We start from the raw sequence: 26,510 nt of genomic DNA on the forward strand, positions 1-26,510 counted from the left end.
AAGCATGAAAGCAAGTGATTACTAGTGTTTTAAACAATAGTAATAATTCCTACAGGCGCTGCCATCTGTGGAAAGAGAATGTATAAAGCCACACAGACTAAGCCTTGAGTAGGCATGAAACAATTTCTTATTTGAAACACACCACCCCAGCCCAGTCCTGCCAGGCACAGGAACAGGACTGTGCACTTGTTTATTTCCAAGTCCCCTGGAATTTCTCAAAGATAATGTAATGAAGCAAGGGGTCTCACCACCTCAGAAGCCAACAGTGCTTCATGTGACACTGGGCTACAAGCTCACTGCAAAGGCCTCCCAATGGCTATTGCATTACAGCATGAAACCAAGTCATCCAGAGATGCCTCAGCCCCAGGAAACATTTCCCTTTCAATGGCTTTTGTGAGATAAATTGAAAGACGGTGTCTTGAAGTTCCTTCTATATTTTTTCCTCTTGTCTGCTGTTCTGCACTGTATTTCTAAGTGGAGTAGGTCCACCTGATTAGCTGGCAGCTGCCAGTATGCAACGCTTAGATTGGTTTGGAGGGGTAGCACTTCCAGACTGCCCGAGCCATGTACCTGCCATCCATTACAAAAGGATTGGAACACTTCACTGCCCTGAATGGATTTACCCCATAGCCATGGCCTTTGTGATATGAGACCCCTTACCCTGACCTCACAGAAGGAACTGAAGAATGCAGAAGCTCCATGAAGTACTCAAAACACGCTAGGCTGAAGGAAGAGAGGTGAATCCTACTCCACCAAACTTAACTCAGCTTTCAAAGTACCCGCTCATGCTTTCCGTCCCTCTTTCACATTTGCAGAAAACACCACTGAACCAATACACCTGAGATTCTCATAAATAGCAGCAGAAAGGTAATGGGATTGCAGGCCATCTTCTCCATAGCCAGGAGTTAAAGATAGTCAGCCCTTGCTGTCACAGAAAAGCTTTCTTATCTCAAGTTGAGGGCTATAGCTCTGTGGTGTTAAACACTTAATACAGAGAGACAAAAATATCATCTCGAGGTAAGGAGTTTCCAGTACTGGGTGGGATCTTCAGAAATGCTCAGCCTTGGCCTACGACTGCTCCCACTGGGAATTTTAACTTCCCCATCAATAGAAGCAGAACTGTAGCACTTTCATTTTCAAAATCCTACTGAGAATCCTCCTCAATTTAAAAATGCATTAACTTGAAACATGTACTTAAAAGACATTTCAAAACTGTGGACACACGTACTTCAGAGCATTAAAGGAACACTGTCAAACATATAAGCCATAAATCAAGTCCTGTTGTTCTTACTGGGATAATACCTTGCTACAATCAATAGCTGTTACTAAAGAAAATATTGAACACGAAGATGGAACACTGGCTTCCAAGTGTTTAATGGGGAAAAATATTTCCAGTTATAAAAAGCAGAAAGAAAACAGGTCATTCACTGTTCATTTTCCCAGTTTCTGAGGGCTGACTATAAATACACGGTATTTGCATTTCTCCTTTTGGACTGTGAAGAACACATTCTAGACAGTTTTGTTACCAACAGTAAATTTTTATTCCCTCACTTTCAGGTCACTGCTGTAATGGCTAGGTTGTTAACAGTGGCAAAACTTTATGTTTTAATAACCATTTTTTGGAAACCTCTTTAGCTGAGAATTTGTAAAAAATTTTCCATTTAATATGATCTGAATTAGGGTCCAGTTTCACTTAACAGCATCCTTTCTGAATAATCCTCTTCCAACAGTATTTGGAGCACATGCCAAAGCTAGCACTGTTTTTCAAAGTCTACTCTACTCTTGGCTTTTTTCACACATTACCACTACAACAGCAGAAACACCAGTACAGCTCCCTAGGGATAAGACTGTCCCTTGCTTTTGTGTAATATTTAGTACTCTTTTAAACACATTCACACTCTGCTTATAGAACAATTTTGAGAGACAAACACCTTGTTGAAACACAGTATGAATACAACTCTCATACTTTTATCCTAGCACCTATATATTTGCATCCAACTCAGCTGAAAACCATTGTGAGTTTACTGATCCCAGGATGTGAGTCGGAACGAGGTGAGTTCACTGATGTGATGATCAGTTACAAGTAGTGGCCTGGATGGCGAAAAGGGTGTGGGCAGAGCCCTAGGCTTTGAGGAAGAAAAAGAATGAAGATTGGCCTCAAAAGAGGCTCTGGCCATGGTGTACAGACACTAAAGGATGCAGTGGTCCTGCAGTAGCCCCTTTGGATTACACAACATTCTCCAAAGGCAAAGTGAATTTTCTACAAGGAAGCTGGCTGGGTGTGGATGGAGACGTATATTGTGTCTGCCCAGGGCTCTGCCAGGCACTGTCAACATATGACACAAGTTTGCATCTGCAAGGTATTCATACCTAAATTTAGCCAAGACTGCTATAGCTGTGAACACTTACTGTGGACAACAAGCCTGAACACAGCACATTTTGAGCTTAGTGAAATCTTTGTCCCCCTGCTTTTTATCTGTTCCTACTGAGCTCCCAGCTAATTATCTGGGTTTTAAAAACAGGTGCAGTTTATGGTAGGAAAAACACTAATGTCTTCATCCCTGCCATTCCAGAAGGAAGGCTTGGTGCTGAGAGATTTCCAGCTCAGTGATGCAGATTCAAGAGGTATAGATACACTTCAGATAAGCAACCACAGCTGGGAGTTAACCGCACTTGCCTTGAACTCCAGAGCTTGATGTATTTGTGAAAGGATTGTCATCTACTGTCAGATGAAATACAAATACAGCATATGCCAAATAAGCTAGAGGTTAGCTTTTTAGTGAGAGCCTGCTCTATTTTTGTTTGTTCTGCTCATTTGTTTCAAGTGCAAATAAATCATATCGAGTTGTTATGCATATCGAATATTTTCATGTACACTTATTTCTCTACAAGTGCCGTATTAAAGCTATCTTCAACCTGAGAGCTTCAACCTGGTTGGTACCATAATGCTCCACTGCTTGCCTGCTTCACATTTTCACATTTCCATCCCGAGCTCCCTCTCTTGCTAGCAAGCTCTTCAGAGCACAGGTCCTTTTTTCATCTGTTTGAGGGACTTTGTACATTTTTTTGGTGTGACATAACAAGTACTAGATCAGGGCGCGGGGAATCCAAGAAAGAATTAAGTCTCATGATGAAGAAAAGCATATAATAAATAGGTCTTCCTTTACAATTACTTTCTTGACCTCCTGCCACAAGAGTGCTTCAGATTCCCAGCCCTTCCAAGACCTGGAAGGATGTACCCGGAGCACCAGATCTAGGTACATCTCCACAGTGGCACCAAGATACAAAACCTTGGAAGATACTATGATCTAATGCAACCACTGGAAAAAAAAATGCTGCTAGAAGGATATTCATAGCCATCCCCTTTTCTGCAAGCCCCAACCCCACAGAATATTTTCTATGGCATCCTGAGGAAGAAGACACCAAAAATGTGTCCCCTCCAGAGGGGAGAACCTATGCAGAATCTCTTTTCTGCACAAGGATTTGTGGAAACTAGTTCCTGTTAAACAATAATAGCACGAATTACACAGAAAAAAAATCTTGGAGCTGTAACATGATATACTCTCTGAAAGTTTAGTGGTGCGTGGTACTTTTCCCTGAAGTTGCTTTAACCCCTGAGAAAACTCAAAATCCTTGAATTTCTGTCTCAGTGATCTACTAACTGGCATTATGTACTTCTGAACCATTTCAAGAGCAAAAACAATTTCTATCTCAAATCTCTTAGTATCTTTCTATACTAATCTTTCCATGATCAGCTACTCAACTTGTGAAATCTGCAATTACACAAAAAAATAGTAAATGCATGCTTCAGGCTTCAGAATAGAAACAGCTGTAGTATATGATTTTGGAATTCGTTTTTTCATCTGTCTTCTGTTTGTTGCAAATAAAAAAAGAAACACTATTATGGAAAAGAAACAGACTAGCAAAACCCATACAATAATCCCTACCACAATTCAGAATGAGAGGTGCTTGCAGTCTGAACACATGGCAATATTTGCTAATAAGATTCTCATAATTTTGGTTCTTAATTTTTAAGAGTTTGACATTCTGTAGCAAAGTAAAAAAAAAAAAAAAAAAAAGACTACTTATGAGAAAAGCTGATGTGAAATTTCCCTGTTATACTTACTATACTTTCCTTTTTACTTCATACCAACAAATGCCAAAATGCCATGATCAATTTCTGTCTCTGAGCAGATCTCATCTGAGATTCAACCACATCTCCAGGTTAACGTGTGAAGCTGTAGCAGCATCAGGAGTGTATTATCCAAACACAGCTCCTTCAGCTAACTGCCTAAGAGATTTCCTTAAAGTTGAAACCAACATTACTGTATCCATAATCCTTGCATCATAGATGTATTTTGTCAACCATTCTCTCCAAATCTATTTAACTCAGAGTAGGAATTGCACTGATTCTCGACATCGGAGAGTACTGGCTGCATGCAGCCAGCGCTGGCCTCACCTGCTACGGAGAGAGAAAATTGCATTACAATGCTTAGTACCAACAATTCTGCTTTGAAAGACTTTGGCATATTTTTTCTAAAAACAAACAAGTAACAACAACAAAAGAAAAAAAAAAACAACACCTGAATAATGCATCAGTTCTTGTCCCAATGTAAAAGTTAGAGGCATCAGAACAGAAATATTTTGCCTTTCTTGTTTACGATATCTATTGCAACCTAAAGTCTAATAGTTTAGTCACTTAGAGACAAATTATTTTGAAAACATTTGAAAGACATCAAATTAGTGCAGCATTTTGCTTTCGACCCAAGTGCATTTTCACAAAATGATTCCATGTAAAGTTTTCCCTCCAGTTCTAGCAATTAGACCTGTAACGAGTTTATTGCTGCATGTTTCTATGCAGATTACATTGAAAATGGCTGTGTCTAATAGTCGTCCAGGGAAGAATTTATGGCTCAAAGTTGGGCTTGTCCCCCCCTCCAAATAATCTCCCCTTTCACGGTATTTTACAGCTGTTTATTATATCTGATAAATTTTCATGGTACCTGTCTCCAAGATCTCCAGGGTGACGTGAACTATGCTGATCAGCCAGAGACATTTAGTTGCATGCGTCAGAAGCATGAGGCAGGAGAATGGGGCAGGTGATCAGATACATCATTGTGTCAAACCCAAACTACATACCTCAGACACCTCACTTCGTAAGAACATGTTTAGATACGCTGAAGGGGAATGAGGCGGCACTGGTCTGCCTTATTCCATATTAATCAAGTTCTGGGGCTGTGGAAGGCAGTTCCAGGCAAAGGTTCCTCATATTCTTTCAGAGTTTTGTCACCTGGGTTTTACCACATAAATAATACAGAAAAGATGCCACCTCCAGACGCCAGTAAATACTGACAAGAGAGAGAACTTAGATGACTAGCTTACACCTGATCTTCTTGACTAAAGACAAGTGATGGGAATCCCATTTTATGCTTGCAAGCTGAAGTTTAGCAAAATTATTAGTTTTTCTCTGATGTGATATCTTCTCCGTGAGTTGTAACTTGCCTCTTCAACACCAAAGATGAAATTCCAGTATTACTACTCCTGCAGTGAGGATGGGATGTTGAGACAAACACCAAAGCCTGATCCATCTCTCACTGAAAACAGCAAAAAGGATCCTACTAACTTCAGTAAGAACTGGGTCAGCTTCCGAGTCATTAACTCAAGATGGAGAAGGAGACAAAAAATGGTGAAGTGCTGCAAGCAGAGCTCCAGAGGCCATGTACCTCTGTTCAGTGCATATAGGAGAGCGGAAAGCCCTCCTCCTCGCAGAAACTACAGCATGATTCACGTTCACAAAATGATTATGGAGCTGATTCTGCATTTCTTCTCAATCCTTATAACCTATTGTTAGCCTTAATTACCAAGTTCAGTTACTGCTATCAGATACTTTGCTCAAGCCACTTTGTTAAAAGTAGCTCCGCTTTTTTTTGTTTAGGTTAAATGATGTCACAGACAGGCTTTTGTTGGAGCATTATATCTTTAGTAATTTGATATTCTAAAGGTAAAATGAGTGACCACGATGAAGGATTCCTTTGATAAATAAATCTGGGGTTTAGAGAAGCATCCATCTTTGTCAAAATTCCTCCTCCCTTAAGGGCAAAGGCTAAGTGTACATGATGATCTAATATAAAATGTGATTTTATTCAGTTTCAATTTCACATAATCAAATCAAGACCTATGTTCTTACTTGTGTTCTATTGCTCTAATTCAAAACAGACTTACCAGGAACTACAGCTACAGAACTTAAAGGCAGAAAGTCTCTCTGAGGTCATGTAGCCACTTGCTCTATCGATACAGGATCACTCCCTACTGTACACTAGAATGGATACTGTAGACCTTTCTTAAAAACGTCCAGATGAATGAAGTTTCCATTATAATCTTTAGCAGACTGATCTTTCCTTAAATCTGACAATTCATCTAAGGCTTTTCTTGTCATAATTCTGCACCAGTTCTCTTTACTCAGCCCTTCCTGAAGTCTGAGCTCTCCAAATCCTAGAGCCTGTTATAATTTCTTTCGATGAACACTTAAGACCATGCCTGCCTTTAAATGAGTGAATAATAATCACATCTGTTTAAGTAGTTTACCAAACGAGTGTCTCAGGTAAGCTTATGAGTGCAACCATGTACATGTTTGTGTCCAAGTATCAACCTCTTGATAATTTCAGTAAAATTACTACTGTTCTCAGGACTGCATCCTATTTGCCAATGTATTTGAGGAACCAGAGTGCCTAGAAAGTCATTTCAGCATGCAAGCACTGCATAGAAAACCTCTTCCAGCTCCTTGAAAAGTTATTTTTGCAGCTCATAGATGCATGGGGTTGCAATGTCCTGCCTCTCATGTCCTATTGAGGGACTGTGGCTAATTCATACTGTTTTAAATGATTTTTATTTCAGACATTTTCTGGCTGAGCGCCCGTATTTACTGATCTATTGTTACTGTCCTCACCAGAATTTGAAACTTAGCTCAGTTCAGGAACATCCACAAGCTTCAGGAATGAAAATTTTGCTCCCATTTCAGATGGTCAGCAGGTCATGTATAATACCACACTGATGTTAATTACTACTTTAATCCTCCAGTAGTATTACAATTTCAGTGGATTATTTAAGTGGATTTTTCAGTATGAATGAGAAAGAAACTGTTCCCAAGAACTGACAAGGTAGATATCACACAGCATCCTCACTAACCATCATCAAGAACCACATATTTTTCCATGTATTGTTTGTTATTTTTTTATTTATGCTTTTCCCTCAGGGTTCACATACAAAGTGAGATGAATTTGTTATTTGAATTCAAAAGAATGACACTGACACATTACATCAAGTGCCCAAACCCAGATAAATGGTTTAAAAGTTACCCTAGTCCTTTAAACAAATAAGTCAGATTAGAATTAACAGCTGGAAATATATCAGCTAAAAGAATTCTTTGTCCTACTTCATACTGAGGGCTTGCTTTAGATTAAAACAATGTCACTTATGTTATATTTTAATCACATCAACTATTCATCTTAATCAGGAGTGCAGTCACAGTATAGAAAAATACTCTATTACCACAATCACACTAATTAACATTGCTGTGATCACAACTATTAGTCAATGAAATGCAACTGATACACATAGTGAACTAATGTTTAAATACCATCTAATATCACACATCATATCCAATATTAATAAGTATGCAAAGACGTAGATATGCCCAAATACCACATACACACAAATCACAAACTATTAACCCAGTACTTCTTAGGTCAGCTTAACCATCACTGAATTTTACCGTCACAACTGAAAAATACTATCCATGCAAGGCCTTTAAACGGAATGCTTCCAAAGCTATTTTCTTCTCCAATACCCAAATGCTCAAAAGCATTTTTGGCTGAGATCTAGACTTTTCAAACCTCTGCTGGGATTTTTTTAAATATTGCAAGATTCATTTTAATTTCTGCTCCAAGGGGGAAGATGGGATTTCATTCTTTCTTTAGCTGGAAAGGCTACGCTCAGGAAAGGTTTCACCCGCAGCCTGCCAAACCTCCTCTTTCCTCTTCATTTTATTTTAATGAGTTTATATGTGTAAGTTCCTCTATTAAATAAACATCTAAGCACATCTAATATGAGACATGTAAATAAACCTACTCTTTCCAGAGAAGCAATCTGCACACTTCATGTGGTAAGGAGTGTGTATCATTGCAGGATTACACAGGAGTCTGATACACATCTTTAAAGAAGTTGCAGTTTGAAGCACGAGGAATACATACTACTTTACACTTTGTGAGATGTGATTCAAGAAGTTCTGATTTGCAAGACTGCACACACAGGAGCTGGAAGAACACCCCTTTGGCTCAAGAATGGAATTTTAATCCCACAAAGCCAGCTTTTGGTATCTTTCCTGAGCCCTAGAGAGGTTGCCAGCTGAGAAAGCAGTGTTGCCCCAGGAAGGCTCATACACTGGGTCTAATGCACAAACAGCTGTGTTTATAAACCAAAGAAATTTCTGAGGAAACAATTTTCAGAGACTGTATTGAAAAAACTTAACAGTTTTAACTGAGGAGGTCTCATAGCCCTTCAAAGCCAGCAGTTATACGTCACTTCAGCATCCTACAGCACCTTAAACAGAAAGATTGCCTACTTACTATGTAGGCTCATTTTGTGCTTATAGGGGAGGGAATATGAAATGCAATAGAGAGCCAGGTAAAGATCAAGTAATACCCTTAGGAATACTTTTCTCTTTTTCTGTCAACCTATTGCTGTTCTAGGAAAAGCATATTTAAACAGCACATTAAAATGAGATGATGAAATACTCCCGTTGCTGTTTCAATATTTTATGGACTGAGGTACGTACAAGAATTGTGGAAGATATCTGAAATGCACAATTATTGGCCAAGTTTTATCCTAGCCTGAAAAAGCTTGATACCTTCTCTTTGAGAACATCTTTGCACAGTAACAGACACATGGAAGTATGGAACCACGGAAGCGAAAGCAAGGACAGCAGAACAATGTTCTGGGGTCAGATGTGAAACCAAACTGGCCTTACAGCCAAAAATTAACATCTGATATTGGTTAGCTTTATGCAGAATGGTGAGGGTACCAGGAAATATTATCACTGCAAAATGACTTGTTAATCAAGTGATTAGCGGACTGTATGAATGAGAGCTGCTGAAGTGACTGCATAACTGAGCCTTTGAAGCAAGCTCAACAGAGGTGAGGAAAGCATTTTGTTTTGCAGAAATGACAAGGGAGCACAATAAGGCAAACTGTCAGGAGCAAACCAGAGCGTTCTGAAAGCTTCTCATATGATAAATATTATCAACAAGCCCATACAGTCCATAGCAAAGCCCCCCAACTTCTGTATGATAGGAAGGAAAAGGGAAGGAGAGTGGAGGAAGACAGCTGTGTGGCAGCTCAGAGGTGAGCAGCAATCTGGGAGGACACGGTATTGTTTTCTGTCCCAAAGGCTCAGCTTGTGTCTTTTCTGAGCCCTGCAGAAACGAGTGCAATCATGACAGTTTTATCAAGTCCTGCCTGCCTTCTCAATTGAAATAACTTCAGGCATTCTGGGTTTAATATCATACTCACAATTTGGAGGTTTCAAAGAAACAGTGATGACAGTATTAAAAGGCTTTAGACTGTCAGCAGCACTGGGAAAAGTCAGTACCAAAACCAACTGGCAGTGCTACTGCCATGAAAACAGAGGCGGAAATAAAGCTATGACATGAATTCTGCAAACTGCCTGGCTTTGTTTCTCGTGTCTTGGTTTTTATGAAACCTGTTTCAAATAAGACAGCAAAGCATTTCTTTCCCCACAGCCACAGCCACTGTCTCAGCTGTGCCTCTCTTTCCATCATTGTAGAGATAGGTTATACATCTTTCCTGCAGCACATCTTGAGCGAGGTGGGACTGTTTATAGAACGAGATAATGTTTAACACAGGAAAATTCAGCAGAACTTTTTCTTGAATTCTCCAAAGCTTCCAGCTTACAAAATCCTATATAGACAAATACGGAGACCAGGCAGGCTTAACTGCAACACAGTATTTTATATACGCCAGGTAACAATTGTATTTTTTAGGCATGCAACGTAAGCTTCTGCAAAAAGGCAGGTCTAACAAGAATTCATCACAGGACCTCAAGATTCGCAGCCAACTCTATTTTTCCATAAGTTAAAGGCCACCTCTGACAAGCAAATGGATATTTGTGAACAACACAGACGGAAAAAACGTGCCGAAAGATGTGCCACCGCCTTTCAGCAGGGTCAATGCACTGCTGCTGCCTCCGGAGGGATGAAGAGATTTAATGAAATTTTTGCTGCTGCTCCCTTGTAACACAGATTGCCTCCCTGACATGCTACACTGCATCAGCTCCCATGCACACACCCAGGTGGGAGTGGTGTGGGAGATTTTCTCAGCGAGGGCACCGCGTCTCCTGGTGCAGCTGAGCTGCTGCGACATGTTAGCGCTGTCTACATTCCCCCTAGACCCAGAGGGAAGCAGGGGGTCCTTTGTTACTCTCCTGGGTCCCTTCTCTTCGCCCAGGCAAATCTGACTTGTAGCAAAGATGCACTTAAAAATTGGCATTTCCATCCATAGGAAACCTCACACTTGGGTACGCTGCCTGCCGGAGACAAAACACGATGAGAAGAAAATGTCAACACCTCTGTTTTGCTGACAATTTGGGCATTTCAATTTGGCAGCAGGGGAAGGTTTCCCAACACACCCTTTGAGCAGGACTGGTAACACACCACCTGCCCATCTCTCAGATAACCTCAGTCCCCATCCCCCTGCTCTCTGGCCCTCAGATGATTTGATGGCAAGTTTCTCTAGTCTCTATCCACAAGAATAAGGCAGCCTCCCCAGCTTCAATTACAACCTGAAGTAACTTTTGACTTCACCTCCTTGTTCCAGCTCAGTGTCCTTAGGAGCAGGTCAGTGAGATCCAAAGGGATTCAGAATCTCTTCACTGTCAGCATTAATTCAGCTCTCCATCACGGTTTACACATAGGAATTTGTTTCAAATGAGTAGAAACCATTCTCTGAATCTTATTAGATTTATAAACTCATTTTTCACCGCTGTTATTTCAGTGACGTGAAATGTCCGTACAGCTTACCCATCAAATTAGTTCTTCAGAGGTGCTGTGAAAGCAAAAATGGACTAAGAGCTTTGTCTTCCCTACAACTTATAAGGATTAAGATCTTCTCTAACAGCTAGTGAGATGTACTGCGTATTGGTAATGTGGAAAAAAGAAAAGGAGTTTTCACTATCCTGGAAGAAATAAAGTTTTTATTTTTTTTTAAACACCCAACATTCATATACTTTAGAAAAGTTTCAGACAGGGACCAACATTTTTCATGTTGGTCAGAAAGCATTCATATGGGGTACGTTTTAACAATGTGTTCTACTGTATGAAATTCAATTCAGGTTACCTATAATCACAACAAAGATTTAGAAATATAATATTTTTAATTTCTGATTCTTATTAGAAGGCCACACATGATTTGAGCTAAACATATTCTAATAATGACTTACAATGAGAGATCTGGTACAGAACTGTGCTATAAAAATGTATTGATTTTTGGCATGTAGTAGATCCCCAAGAACACTGCAGCCATATGAGATACTGCCTCTATAGTCAACCTCTGCCAATTTATTTTACTTTTTTTTATAATAAAAAATTGTCCAAATCCTGAGCTTTCTAGTGTATTCTTTACTTAATGCTGCCAAACCATCCCTTCTCCCCGTCCAACCCCCCTTCCTCTAAAAATCCCAACCAGGCCCCAAAATGGTAAGACAGGACATGATATTAGACAAAATCAAAGATCAGAGAAATTCTTCTCGAGCTGTCTTTGATCTCTCTTTGCCTGCTCTCCTGGAGCCCCAGCTTCGTGCCAGACACTAAGGAGCAAGATTTGGGCTCCTGCTCCCAGAGGCATACCCAGCGGGGCCAAGCAGCAATTCACACTCCCTTTGCCATTCCCATCCCCGCATAATCTCCTTATTTTTGTGTCTCTGTCCTAGCTCACAAATCCGATTCTGCTCTGTGCTGTGCCATCTTTCTTCCTTGTCCCACATTCACATACCGCTATAAAAAAAACCTAATTTTACAATGGTTAAACGACCCAGTGACCCAATTACCAGTCCCAGAGGGGAGCGCACACTCTGGTGAGTTGGCTGATATTCCAGCAGCTGACGTGGCTGCAGCCCTGGCTGTGCTGTGGGGCTGCCTCCTCTCCCACTCGGCTTTCGGGGCACAACGGTGCAGCGGGAAGCGAGACCACCCCTCAGTGTAAACCCTGCAGGGACAAAACCTCGAATCCTTTTGGAAAGGGCCTGGTGCTGGGAGGGACGGCTTGCCACCCCATGACAGGAGGCAGCAATGGCGTGAATGCATTCCTGGCTGGGCGGTATTTCTTTGAGCCACTTGTGTGGTGGGAGCAAACACCTACCCCTGATTTTAAAAAGGATTCAGTTACGTCTATTTGGAGCCTAAAATATACCCCAGAGCCAACAGAAAGTGACGCTGAAATCATATAAGACTTCTCTCCCCTCCAATAGCATCTATTTCCAAGTCAAACCAGGGAGCACTGCAAATCCTTCCTGCACCCCACTTTGATGTGTGGGCATTGCCAAATCCAAATTCTGGTTGTCAATACAGATCCTGGCCACAGGCAAGACAACCAGGAGCCAGGTGCCAAAAACTAGCACACGCAGCCACCTCCATGCCCTACCATCCTTCATTTCACCCCGCATCCAGCACATTCACCTCAGCTCTCGAGTTGACACATTTAACACAAAGGCTGCGCTGCTAATTCTCTGATGGGAATGAGTCACGACCACCCTTTTATGCTGTGCAGTTTTGCAGCGAGGACTAATATCACACCGGGGGAGGCAGAAGCAGGCTCCGTTCTCCCTTCGCTGCCTAGCTCCGCATCTCACTAATGTCACGAGGAGTTACCTACGCTGCGTGGAAAAAACAAGCCTTATGCATCGAAAAAGCACTCTACTAACGAGGGTTGCTTGCTAATAGGGCACGCACACTGTCATTGTTTTGCAGCACATGCTGGCTTCTATTGTATTATCTGCATGCTAATATAGGCAACCATGCCAGACAAACACGTGCACATGCTCACTGACAGGTCAGAAACACCTCCTGTCTCCCTTCCTGGTTTTTCACAAATTCTGCAATTTCTTCCTCCCAAACAAGCTTCATTTCAAATGCAGTGACATGACAAGTCCAATTCAGCTTGCTTTTCTCGTGTCAGTCTTAAGAGTTTCCCTCCCTCCCTCCCTCCGCAAAGGCTGAGGCAGGAGAGGAACCTGTGTTTTTGCATGTGGTTGTGCTCTGAAGCAGACACTAAACAAAGATGCCTAAATGCTTCAAACCATATGCCATTTCCATAGTGACACAAACCAGCGCTTTCTTGAGGCTTGGTTATACAAAGCCAGACCTCACAGACAGCAGCTATGGAGGGCAATATTAATGGCTCTATTACACGCACTGAATCAACAAGTTATTTATACACACATTAGGATTTTGCCCCTGTTCACACGCATGTTATTCTAAAAGACCTCTATAAATCCACTGATATCCCCCTATTCCTACACAGGAGAAGCTGAGATCTGAACCCTATTGCAGGGCAACAAATTAAAAAAATAGGTTTATATGCAATAAAATTTTGGTAGAATACTGACATAAAACATTTGTAATGGTCACATAATGCAAGTGTTGTTCTCAGACAACCCAAATGCCTGACGTGAGAAATAAGAGGACAACCCTCATCTGGACCTGCGATAGGAAAAGAAAAGAGAAACCAGACTGCAGAGCAGCTTTCCCACAGGATAGATCAGCCATTGAACGGGATTCTCCACTCTTTAGCACATGTTCATTATGAACAGTTTCTCTGAAACTGGAAATGTGACATTGTTCTAAATCTTGTGCAGCAGAGTGATCCATCAGACCTGGTTAGTCTATTCCCAGAATATTTGCACAATGATAATAAATACCTAAAACCTGCCCTCGAAAACTATTTTGCTTCATTACTGAATATAAACCCCTTTGATATTGGCTTAACCTAAGTAAAATTACCAAATACTTGCAAAGCAGTATATTTGTGATTAGCCACATCTGCCGTGTTAATGCTGTGCCGTTCTCCCAAAGGCACCACTGGCTGGCCTGGAGGCAGCAGCAAGTAAAATCTCAGATGGATTCATAGTGTCACCTTCTTCCCCTTGAATTTCCCCTTCTATCAATAGCTACAAGAAATTGAACTGAAGAGTACTAGTCCACCATCATTACAAATGAGATTCGGACATTGCTGCAATTAATCTTCCTGAGTCAATAGGCACGGCTTGATAACCCGATAAGAAGAACACACAGGAGAATGATCAGAGGGGATCCAAAGCCTTCGGATGACAATAGTTTTCACCAGCATACACAGTGCTGTCAAAACAGCAGTGGCTCATTAGTGGTTCCAATACTAAATAGCTTTTATTTTAGCTGTATGCTCATTCAGTTGAGACATCAGCACAACGTTGAACATATCTCTAGTATGCATGTTATATAATACATCAGTGTTAAATTTTTCCAATGTTATCTTAAAAAAATATAGGGGCCTGAAAAAAAACAAATTCCAGAATTTTTCTTCTGTAGGAAATTTTCTCTTTCTTTTCTGATTCTGAATGAAATGAGTTCAAAAACTAAGATATCCCCACACAATAGAAATTCAAATTTCTAGAGCTTCTAGAATTGAAAATAGATATTTCTTAAATAGCCTCATTGTTCCGCCAGTCTGTCAAGGGAACAGTATTTTGCATTTATAGGCAAACTAAAGGAACACATTTTAAAGAACCAAAAATAAACCTACCCAAATAAACCAGCTATAGGAAGCTAGCTCCTGGCAACTGTCAAAAATGTATTGTGTTACCAATCCTTGAGATTTTACAGGGAACATTTGGATTCTGAATCAAGCTGCAGGCAGCTTAAGGAAAAGATCCATCTGTCATGTGATTTTGGAAGAAATAGGAAAGAAAATCACCTCTAGCTTGACGAGCAATATACTGAAATGTAACTCGGAGATATGGCATAATAAGCACAGCTCTTCAGGCAATTGCCAGGAAGATTTCTCTGCTGTTACAGAGCCTCTCTAAAAACAGTTCCCCGTTACTACTAGCTTGCAAAGTACCGGTGGCTACCAATTCAATTACACTGCTATCCCAACTCTCAGAAGATTAGCCAAGAAGCTCTTTCAGCAACCCCTGCTAATGAGGTCTCCATGGGCATGTCTAGACCACTCAACGGAGCATGGTACTGACACATCCACAGCCTACTCTGAAGGGTATCACACTTCCTCGGGGAGAACATGAGTTACATGGCCTTCTTCTGGCTCACATCTGGCAGCAGAGTCCCCATGCTTGCACAGAAGTGCATCCAGCACAGCTATACGGCTCTGTCCCTCCCAGCCTTTCTGTGCAGAACGGCTCCAGCATCTCTGCACTTGCTGCTCAGGTATGTCCTGAGTCACCCAGGGGCTGCTAGACTTCACACAGAGTTACGCTATTGCTTCCATGATAAACTACCTGGCTCTTTAACTATGTTCTTAGAAGTTTTTAGATCCAGAAGTCCCAAGATAACCTTCCTATACAACCTATATATAGGCACCAGTTCATTTTTCTCTGCTGTCTATGACTGCCAGATGCTGTCTGCTGCCAGCCAGAAGAAACCAAGAGTTCTGGAGCCCAGAGCTCTGCACCACAGCACACATGCCTGTGTAATCTGCTGCCAGTGGGCATTTTTCCTCTTTGTGTAGAAATGAATACATTCGCATAAATGCAGTGAACAGGAAACTGCATTACAACTTCAGAACTCCCTCATGACCATGCAAAGGATGATGAAGAAGATATAAATGGAGCTTTCTTTCTCTTGCCTGTCTCATTATTTTATTTTATTTTTTATAAAAGCATTTGGCATTATTGAAACCACAGTTATACTGCTAACTTTGAGCATAGTTTTTACCAGGTTTAATTGCCTGCTTTCTCCCTGTTTTGGACTAATATTTCATCCTACATTGTATTTTAGTCACCCAACACAAAGGGAGAAATCCAGTATGCCTGGTGAGCTATTCCGTTCAACAACCAGGTAGGTCACAAAATTAAAAAAACTAATAATAATAAAAAAATCACCCTGGGACAATGCTCCATAAGTGCTCGTTATCAACCTGGGCTCCTAATTTATGCCTAGCTGTTTTACATCAGCACTGAACTTCATGCCAAACTTTAGAACAATGACATCCAGCAGAGCTGGAATCTGTATAGGAAAGCGCTAGGTTTTTATCCTGAAGGCCAAACAAGTAGCTGTTTGCAATTCAGTTTGGCCTGACTATTCCATTACCTCACTTAATTTTAAAGCAGTTCAAGTAAAACTACATGGGACTGCAAGATCACAGAATACCATTTTTTTACCCACAGTGGATATTCTTACTGAATCCACTGGATATTTCACAGGACAAACACTATAATCGTATTATTCAATATGTTTACACTTAAAGATCTTTTTATCTCCAAGAGCCATTTGAAAACTCTGAACTGACAGCATCTTGGGAATAGAACTATGGAGGAAGGGGAGACTCAAGACAGGACCACCAGAGTACAAATTGCATCTCAGATGAAGAACATCACCTAATTTTTGGTTTCCAATAGAGGATATAGGCCATTGGCTTTTTAGGTCTCCTTTGAAACCCTTTTCTTGCAGGAAATACCTTTATCTCCCTCAGAAAAATAGAAGAAAGGGATGATTCTTAAATGAACCATACACATTTACATAAGTTAGCTTTGATGGCTCAAAACCTGTGTTCAGGTGTTTAATCATCTCCCACAAGTTCTTTTGGAGGGAAGCGAGCATAGACACCCAAGAACTGGAACACTAAATAGCTTCCCAAATAGCATACTGCAAAGCTCAGCACTTTTGCTTGCATTTTTGCTCACGTTTTACCTAGTTCTCCACTTCCATAATAATTCAAGAATAGCCCACTGCATCTTGGCAAAATGGAGCCTGTAGAACTTTCAGGTACTAAATGCAAAACTCAGCTGTAGCTGTGAGTACAGTGCAGTTCAGGAGGCTTGTAAGCATCTCCACAGACCTGAGAGCAGCTTATCCTCCAAATGCAGATGACAAGCACCACCTTGCATGAGAGCACAGACCGCCCAGCTCTGCATTTACAGAATCCAGGCGGGTTGTTTGTCTGGGTGACCCCAAACAACGCAGGGTTTGGCAGGAGAGGGAGAACACCAAGGGGACAGCGTGCGAGCCAGCTTCCACTTCTGCTTCATTTCACTTTAGTACAACGTTTGGTTAGTTTGAATTAGAAACACCGGCTGTTTACCATTAGTTGAGCTGATGGCTTTTAAAATGCACAGCGAGTGCCATCTGCAGGCTGAAGTTCATACTGGTGGGCCTCCTCCTGCTAAAAATGCAGATAAACCTGCCTGATAGAAAAGCAGAGAAACGGAAAAGACTACAGAACGTTTGTTGCAGATCTTTGGAATCACAAACCACTCAGTCCTGCGGCAGCAGAGTTCCGCATACCCAGAGGTGTTTCCTCACCATCTTTCCAAATTCTCTGCCAGAACAAACGCAGCGATGCTCTTTGTGAGCAGAGGAGGATGACAAAGCCACCTTATCCTCCGATTGCCAGGAATACCAGAAGAGAGAATGATCTGTGGCCCCTCTCTCATAGAAGGGTTTCCAACATGTAGAGCTCAACTCAATAGTGCTCAAGTGCTGGGAGACTTGGGGAGCGCAACCCAGATAACACCATTTTCCCACTGTTTTTCAGATAAAAGCACTGAATAAGGAAAAGCTAGAGAGTCTAAAATGAAATTATCTCTGGATTTACAATCCTAATTGGCTGAACGAGGGTTATTTCATTCACACAAAGTAATCTGAGAGAAGCTGTCATTGCAGGAACAGCTACATCTACAAAGTGGCGTTTATTTGTTGATGGTTACCTTGATACCTACCTTGCCATTAATGCCCAACTGCTCAGTTTCTCTGTACAGGAGGCACAGTGCCTAAAGCTGGCATTATCAGGGTGCAGCCAGAGACCAGCATCAGCACTGGCAGAGAAACAGTCACAGGTATACTCAAGATAAAAACCTCCCTCCCAGGAGCTCTGGCTTTCTCATCCAAATTCAAACATTTCCCATCTGTGTGTCCCGTGTAGAATAAATACGGTGAGAAAAATTGCTAGAGCATTGTCTAAACAGCAGTTATGAGAGAAAGGGACCCCAGATTGTATTTCCTATTGCCCACAATGCACTGCTTGAAAATCACTGACATTTTCCAAGCGCAGCTGTATGCAGGAAGGTGATCTATTTGGGCCATGCCTGATTGGATCATTACATCCAGATTTATAAATCTGTGAGGTTTCTAATCAGACACAGAGGGAATACATTCCACCTCTCAATCTAGTGCCTTGGCAGGTCAGTCAATCAGAGCACTTCTCAGCACAGCAATCCCAGATACAATTCTCTTCTTTACATGCAGCTAGGCAGCATTCAAAAACATGAACTTTTTGTCCACTGTTGCAAATACCACAAAAACTCATGAAAATTGCTTTTAGTTTGACCTTTGCAAATGCCTTCCTCAAACAGTAGGAGATAAGAACAAATATATCAGAGCCAAAAGAAAGTAGATGTTGAAGAATAAATTTATACTGTATGGCAGACTACGTGTTATTTTCAGAGAACTGCCAGAAGCAAGAAGACTTGTACTGTCAGTCTCACCAGGTATGTATTACAGTTAAATATATATATATATATATATATATATATATATATAAAAAATCATTAGCAGACAATAACTGACATCCTGATGAGGGGAGTGGGCATACTCTTCAGTCTTTTGTTTCAGGATGCATGTGTGCTTTGTTACGTGGCTGTATCAGGAATAAGCGATACCAGTTATCCACCTTAGCCATGGCAAAGTTATTTACTATCATGAGAAAAAAAATAAAATTAAACAAGTTAAAATGAATTAATTATAGACCAACTCTAAAGAGTTAAGCATCAGGAGGAAGGGAATCAGAAAGAGTAAAAACTGGTCATAATCAGAGTGGGGAGGAGATTTATTCCTCAACACAAAATCGACCTCATGGAAAGCTTCTGCAGGAAAACTCCAGGTGTGATAAATTTATGGCCCTCCCTCTTACCCTTGCTATTACTCTTTTGAAAGCAAAGAATATTATATTCTCAAGTCCTTGACCTGGGATAAAGCCTGAGATTCCTTTCACTTCCCCCAGCACATGTCCCCATGTCCATTTGCCAGCCTCACATTCCAGTGTGACGCTGCAGACAGGCTTCATAAATTAGCAGTGATGTTCTGGTGGTGTGAATGCACCAGAGGAAGGGCCCAGGAACTATTCCAATCAAAGACAGGGGGAAAGTAGCTGGGTTTGACTTCTGTCAATTATTTCTAATTAGGAAGAACCATAAAGTTCATAGTCGGAGCACAGGACTGCTCACAATTGTCCAGGTGGAGGAACAAGACACACCATTAGTGCTAAGTGAATGAAAGCAAGGTGATCACAGGAGAAGTGAAGGAATCATATTCAGAGGAACCTACAAGGGATTCTATACCCATATGATTTATATTTTTCTCTCCCCTTTCCATCCTTCCCCCAAACACCCACCTTCATTTGAACCCATGGCCTCACATCCAGTGAACTAGATTCACAAGCCCTTTACTCCACTCTGAATTTGGCCGTGTGAAGTGAATAGAGATGTATCTGAAGTTATCCAGCCTGAGATATTTAATGAAGAGGACTAATATGAGGGGTAAGAAACTCTTAGGTGAAGTAATTTCATTCTGACTTACCCTAGTACCTACACATGGACACCTCCCTAAATTACATCGTCCAGTGGAGTAAGCCTTATCTGAGCTGTTGTTTCCAATGTGCAGACAGTTCAGAGAATCACAGAATATCCCGAGCTGGAAGGGACCCACAAGGATCATCGAGTCCAACTCCTGGCTCAATAGAGTACCGCACAAAAATCAGAATTCAGAGAACTGCAACGCACCAGCAACATGTTGCTCCGCCTCGTCCCCTTCTCACTGCAACGGGAGGAGACAAAATGGCGGCCGCTGCCGGCCCGCCAATGGCCTGAGCATTCGAGTCCTTCTTGAGTTGTCAAGGCATACAGAATGTGGAGTTCCAGTCCAGACCTTGAGGGTTAAGATTCAGCCACAATTTTAGCACATCTAGGAGACCCGCTATTCAACTAGATATTAGACAGGGTTCCTATCCATTTTTATTTTGGTAAATTGACGTTTCCCTTCTGTCGTCTGGCTATTACCTCTGTTTCTTGCTACGTGTGTAGAACCCACTTTTAATTGCTCTGCAACAGGTGAATTAAAACCGTTTGGTGCATTTTCAAAGTACGCTTATTGAAAATACTCTGCAGCTCCTGTGCTGCAAGACTCAGTTGCACAGCTTGCTCCCATCTCTGTTGTCAAGACAATGTTATTCTTCTGTCTTTCCTCACCTGTTCTTAATTTGTTTCCTACATGTCCAGTGAGGTAGTACTCAAGGAGGAGGAAAAAAAGGAAAAAAACAAAAACAAAAACCAAAACTGATCCAGTAATGTGAGATATAACTGGAACTGTGAAGCTAACATATCATACGGGAAGGAGATTCAGAGAATATTAATGCCACAAAAGACACTAGATCACCTAGTTTCAGCTCCTGTGTATTACTAGACCTTCATTCTCATTCAGTTACCATTAGTATTGCATCCAATAATGGCTATCTGACTTAAACACATCTTTGGGAAGGCACCTTATGTTGATTTCAGGATGAAACCCCCCACTAACTCCTGCTTTTGGATGGGCCCTGTAAGACTGTGGTTTGTAGCCTCCAGCCTAGGGCCTATTTTAATCCATTTGCAAAAGTTAACTCTAGAATTTCAAATCTATTGTCAGAAGTTTTAAATCCACAGGAGGTCTTACAAAATTTTAGAGATCCATCAGTCTAGAACTGCTGCTTTCAGACCGTGTGATTTGTCAGTGGTATGCAAAGATACCTCATCACAGCTGAAAGGTAACACTGAAATTCACTATCAAGCCAAGGAATATGAGTTTAGAGTGATAGCTGAATGTCTAATTAAAAGAAGGATGTTGGCAAACTGAATGGATTCAAGGAAATAGTTAACAAAAGAGCATTTAATAAGAACATGTTAGCAGATTTAAATATGCTTAACGTGGATACGAGGCACTTAGGAGAAGACAAGATAACATTCAACAGATATTGCAGGGCTGTTATTTCATCTCCTTCCTTGGCATTTACCTCCTTAAGTGAGATAAGCAAGACTAAAGGGATATAAACAACAGTTTATATATATATACATATCTATATACTGAATATCAGGGAGAGAAAAAATAATAATAATCCTGCCAGTAGCTGCTGTCAGGCAGTGAAATAATTTCCCATGGAGCACAGTGAAAGAGTTATGTCCCTGTTGCTGGAAACATCTAAAACTAAACTAGGCCAACACATGGGAAAGTTATCATAGAAAAATGAAACCAAAGTCTAAAACATTGTTGTCTTATGCCACAGTGAAATATTTGAGCAATAACCTGCCTGCATTCATCAGGAAGGCAAAGCATTTCATCTATGTAAAGCAGAATGTATCAATCAGGATTTTATCTAAAATACCCAATGCAGGAGTACCTTCACAGGAGACCAATTTCCGACAGATGATACTTCAATCTAAAACAAAAAGTGTAACATGATCTGGCAGGCAGAACTGAGACTGGATAATTTCTGGCCATATTTTTATTTTTTATTAAAAGAATAAAAATAAAAAATTGGTCCCTGGAAGAACTCATCAAGTTTCCTCCTTCATTTGAATTCCGTAAGTGAAGGCTAGATGTATGTTTAAACATCTGCTATGACCATGCTTCAAGGAAAAGTTATGGGCTTTCAGGCAGGAATTTTGGCTTCATACCAAAATTCCTCATCATGCCTTGCTTGTGCTGTGCTATGAGGAAGATCCTGTAACAACAATAATAGCTATCCTCTCATTCTGAAACAAATAAACAAAAATCTTTCTAGGCAACAGGCTGTACTTGCACAGACCAACCCACTGCAGTGATTTTCTAATTGTAACTGCTGCTGCTACCACACGTAGCATACAAACTGTGCAAGGATCCTGGTCAGCTCCCAGTGTTTGAAGAGAGCAGTGTGAATTTACCAGGCCCCCAAAATTCCAGTAGATTTTTTCTTAATGTATGAGAGGAGTAACAAAAATCTAGCCAGAAAGCAGAAGTCTTTGATTCAGACTCTTACCTGTGCTACCTCTTCAAAATCATCGTGTCTTTTCTGCAGTGCACGTGCTCTATGTAGAGACTTCCCAACTCCTGTGTGTTTACTCAGAAAGGCTTCCCCATGATTTTCAATCCAGTCCAGTACCTGTCAAAAAAGAAGAGCATCCAATTACCTCTCCTGTCTCAGCAGCACAGAGCAATTGTTGGGGTGAGGATAAAACAGCTGCAGAGGTATAGCTTTATGTTTGCAGTAGCTAAACACATGGAGATCTGTCAAGATCTGTTCCGATAAGATAGAAGATAAATGTTTATAGATGTTACTGGTAAATTAGGATTATTGGATTTTTACTATTCAATTTGTTTTAAAGTGTAGCTTAGTTATTTGAGCCTGACAGATATTAAGTATTTACTTTCCCATAAATGGGTTTTGGGGAATGGGAGTCAGAAATCTGGAATCTTTTGCAGTAAGCATCCTCCCCTTAAAGCTCCCTGTGTAAACTGAAAAACAATGATAGCAGATTTCACATAAACAGCAGATTCCAATAGGAAGCGTCTTAAATGAGTCCAAAAGCATGATGGAGGGATCAATTCAAATTGATTTTGAAATGGGGAGAAAACATCAGAGTAAGTAGAATGAAAAGGTTAAGAATCCTTCACTGCAGGCCACAGAACATTGACTGAATGCACCTTTCAAGTCTTATCAGGTTTCCAGTTCCAAATGTAACTGAAACCTATGGAAAAGTAAAGTGGCAAATCTGATATACTGAGAGCTAAAGAAGATTTTCTTTTAAAAATAGATCAACTGTATGACTGCCATCCATTTGGAGCTCCTTCACACAATAACACTGGCACAATTCTGCTATTAAGCCACCAAAATTTAGATTAAATCTATTCAGGGTCTGCTACAAGCTGCAATACCTCAAAAATGGTGTTTGACGCTGTCATCTTGGGAAATTTCAGGACGTGATCTCCACCCTTCCTCAATACACAGACACTAAGAGAATGACAGTAACAGATCGGTACTGGTTGCAACCACAGGTCCCAGCGATGGTGGCCAGGGGCTGCAGGAGCCGCATAGGAGCTGCACCAGCTTGGCCTGAGAGGGGCTCTGCTACTGGGCGCAGAACTGGACAGGAGAGAGCAGCTGTGCGAGGAGCCGTGTGTTGTGTATGGGGCTGATAAAGGAGCAGATATTATTGACAAAGCCTAGAAACCTAAGAGTGGAAAAATTGAAGACGTGATTTTTTTCTGTTTTAGGCAAGCAGAGCTATTTGATGGCTTGGTTGTAGAGAATATAAACTACCTGGGCTTTCAGCCTGTACTTTAGATCCCAAGCATATTTTAATAAATAATTAAATAGATAGATAAATAAATAAAAAGTTCCAAGTACAAACAAAACTTTATGTGCATAATTGTTTTTCACTCCCATTTCTTTGCTGGTAAAAGCATTCTTTTAATCAGTATTTTGTGCTTACGAGGTATTTTTCATTCACAGAATACAAAGCAGTTCACAAAGTGGGGTATCAAAACACCTCAGGTCCTGCTAGAACAACACAGATTTGGCACAAGCATCACTGTGGGGATGAGGAAGCAGAACCAGGTGTGTTGGCAGCCCAGTCACCGCTTCCTGCTTCCCTTTATCTGATCAATTCAGCTCCTGGTTGCTCTCAATATAGAGTCCCAAATACATCCCTTCAAACTTTGGCAGCCAGATGCTGGCTGGTCTGCTAAGACTACAATATATTCTTGACCAGGAATGTGTATGTTATTTGTAATAACATTAATTATTGAAGTGGCCTTCTAGCATTTGTGTCATTAACAGTCTGCAAATAATTCTGTTAACATCCTCTTTCCTCTTGTCATGAGTTTTCAACTTATCTATTAAAAATGGAAGCAGAGAAAAACTAAATTTTGGAAAAAAAAATCTAATGAGGGCTAATTTTTAAATATGATTTTAAAAATTGCAAATAGCTATAATTTAAACAATGCTACATATGAAGTATGTATGCTTTCCATCCATTAACATTTGACAGCCATGCACTGTAATTCTACCGTAAATTATTCTAAAGACTTTTTCATGTTTATAGCATAAAAGTAGTGCTCACATAACAGTTAAATTTTCAACCCAATCAATGTTAGGTTGGGTTGCTTTAGTCACTGTTCGACGACTGTTGACTGAGATCGCTGCTTTTATTTTATAAAGGGATGTTTCAGTACATGCTGCAATTCAAAACAAGTAATACAACATGTGATGCTTACTTTAAACAAAGATGACAACAGAAACAATGAATCTAGACGAGAGTACTGGTCCAAATATGGATGCTTTCTCTCAACAAAAACAAACAAAAGTGCTAGCGCAATTCACAGGGAATCAACCTTTTTTCCAGGTCTCACTCAGGAGCTGGCAGCTCCTGCTGCAAAGTTTTGTGTTGCATTTGGGCAGTTATTCTGTGGTGCTGATGCAGAAGGTGATTCACCAAATCCTTCCTGTAACATGAAAGCTTCCCACTGAAGTCTTCTATTCAAATATTGATTAGGTTTGCAAATCCTTTAGTTTATGAGATTAGGTATAATATACCCCCCTGAGGTGATAAAATCGTACAGCCACTTAACAAATCAGCACTAGGTGGGAAGACAAGATAAAAATCTATACACCATCCCCTAATGACACTGAGTGTAACACCCTGTTTGACTACCTCTTTCCTATGCCATTTCTCTGCTGCCACATTCCAGATTTCCCAGCCCCTACCTGCTCTTTCAAGAGTTCTGATTCTAATTGCTCCATAAATTCTAATTCTGCCACAATTCCCACAAGAAAAACTAAATCATGACTTTAAAGAATAACTTGCTTAACAATATTTTCTGTGGCTCTGAAACCCACAATAGCATATTTGACCGCTCCAGGCATCAGTGTATTTGTTTTCGCAGCCATTGTCAGATACGTGAATGCTATCATTTTATTTTGCTTAGAATGAAAAAAAAAAAAAAAGAAAGAAAAAAGAGAAAGAGATTAAGAGACTAAATGAATTGCTGAGATGTCCCAGGAAGTTGGCATAAGACAGAATCTTAGTTCAAGGCTCTGCTAATCTGTCAGCCCTAACCGTTAAAACAATCCTCAACATTAAAGCATTTGCCCTCTAATAAGCTCACAATAATTGGCAAGCAGGGAGAAATATCACATCTTTGCTTCCATTCTACGAGGCATGGAAAGTTTGCACTAAACGAGGAGCTGAGATATGGAATAACAGAGCAAAGCTACAACAAGAACATAAATCAGGTACAAGAATAAGACAGGTACAGCAGCACTTACTTCCAGAGAAAACAATGAGAAATGTTGAGCAATTATCTACAGCAAACACAGGAACAGCTCCGAAAGGTCATAAACCTGAAATCACCAGCACTTGTAAACATTTACCTGTCAGTGGGTTTGGAGACTTTCTCCCTTATGCTGAAGAAAGGAAACGTTTTTAGAGGTAGCATAACTGTGTAATAATTCAAGACAAACATTAACATTTTAATTGAAAGCATGGACTTTTTAACTTACTCTACTGCTGAAAATTTATATCCTGAGATACAGTTAGCCATTGAATTTATGGTGGCTTAGTTCAAATAATTTAATTACACCTTAAAAATATAAACAGCTTGAAGATGCTGTTAAAAAGGCAGTTAAGAGTGTTTTCCAAATTACATCTTCAAATTTCATAATTATCCTTTATTGCCAAGCTATTCTTTTCTTAAATCAGCTAGAAAAAGGCTGTCGGTCACGAATCGGCTGGCAATACAATACCGCACTCCAGACAGGTCCATCATCTGGGGTGTTTCTTGAAACAAAAAATGCTCTGCAGCTCCAGTATATGTCAACACTCTTTCCATTACGCATTTACTACTGCACTACTACTACTTTGAAAGCTGCCTGGAGCAGGGGCCAGGACCTCCCTCCTGCTTTGCAGCTCCTAGCAGAGTAAAGCCTGATCCTGCATGACTGCAGTGTACATTCAAGCTAACCACTGTGGGGATGCTTCCCATGTCGGAGAGTGTTTTCCAATCCAGGCCACTGTCCATCAGATAATAATATTATGTTAATGAAAACATGCTGAGTTCCAAGCCTAAGGCATCTCCAAGCATGCCACCAGAATCACCTGGGAAATTTATAACTCACAGACATATTAGAGGACTGGAGAACACTATGGTACTTTACCTCCTGCCATG

At 40.7% G+C, this 26,510-nt stretch overlaps 1 protein-coding gene across 1 annotated transcript in view; it reads right to left on the bottom strand.

Annotated features, from left to right (window-relative positions):
* The window catches only part of KALRN (kalirin RhoGEF kinase), a 500,534-nt gene that overhangs the window by 209,190 nt on the left and 264,834 nt on the right, over positions 1–26,510 (bottom strand). The window contains 1 exon segment of the mRNA XM_040562309.1: positions 22,324–22,446. Coding sequence (XP_040418243.1) covers positions 22,324–22,446 — 123 coding nt within the window.

Source organism: Cygnus olor, chromosome 6 (assembly GCF_009769625.2).
Source record: "Cygnus olor isolate bCygOlo1 chromosome 6, bCygOlo1.pri.v2, whole genome shotgun sequence".
NCBI lineage: Eukaryota > Metazoa > Chordata > Aves > Anseriformes > Anatidae > Cygnus > Cygnus olor.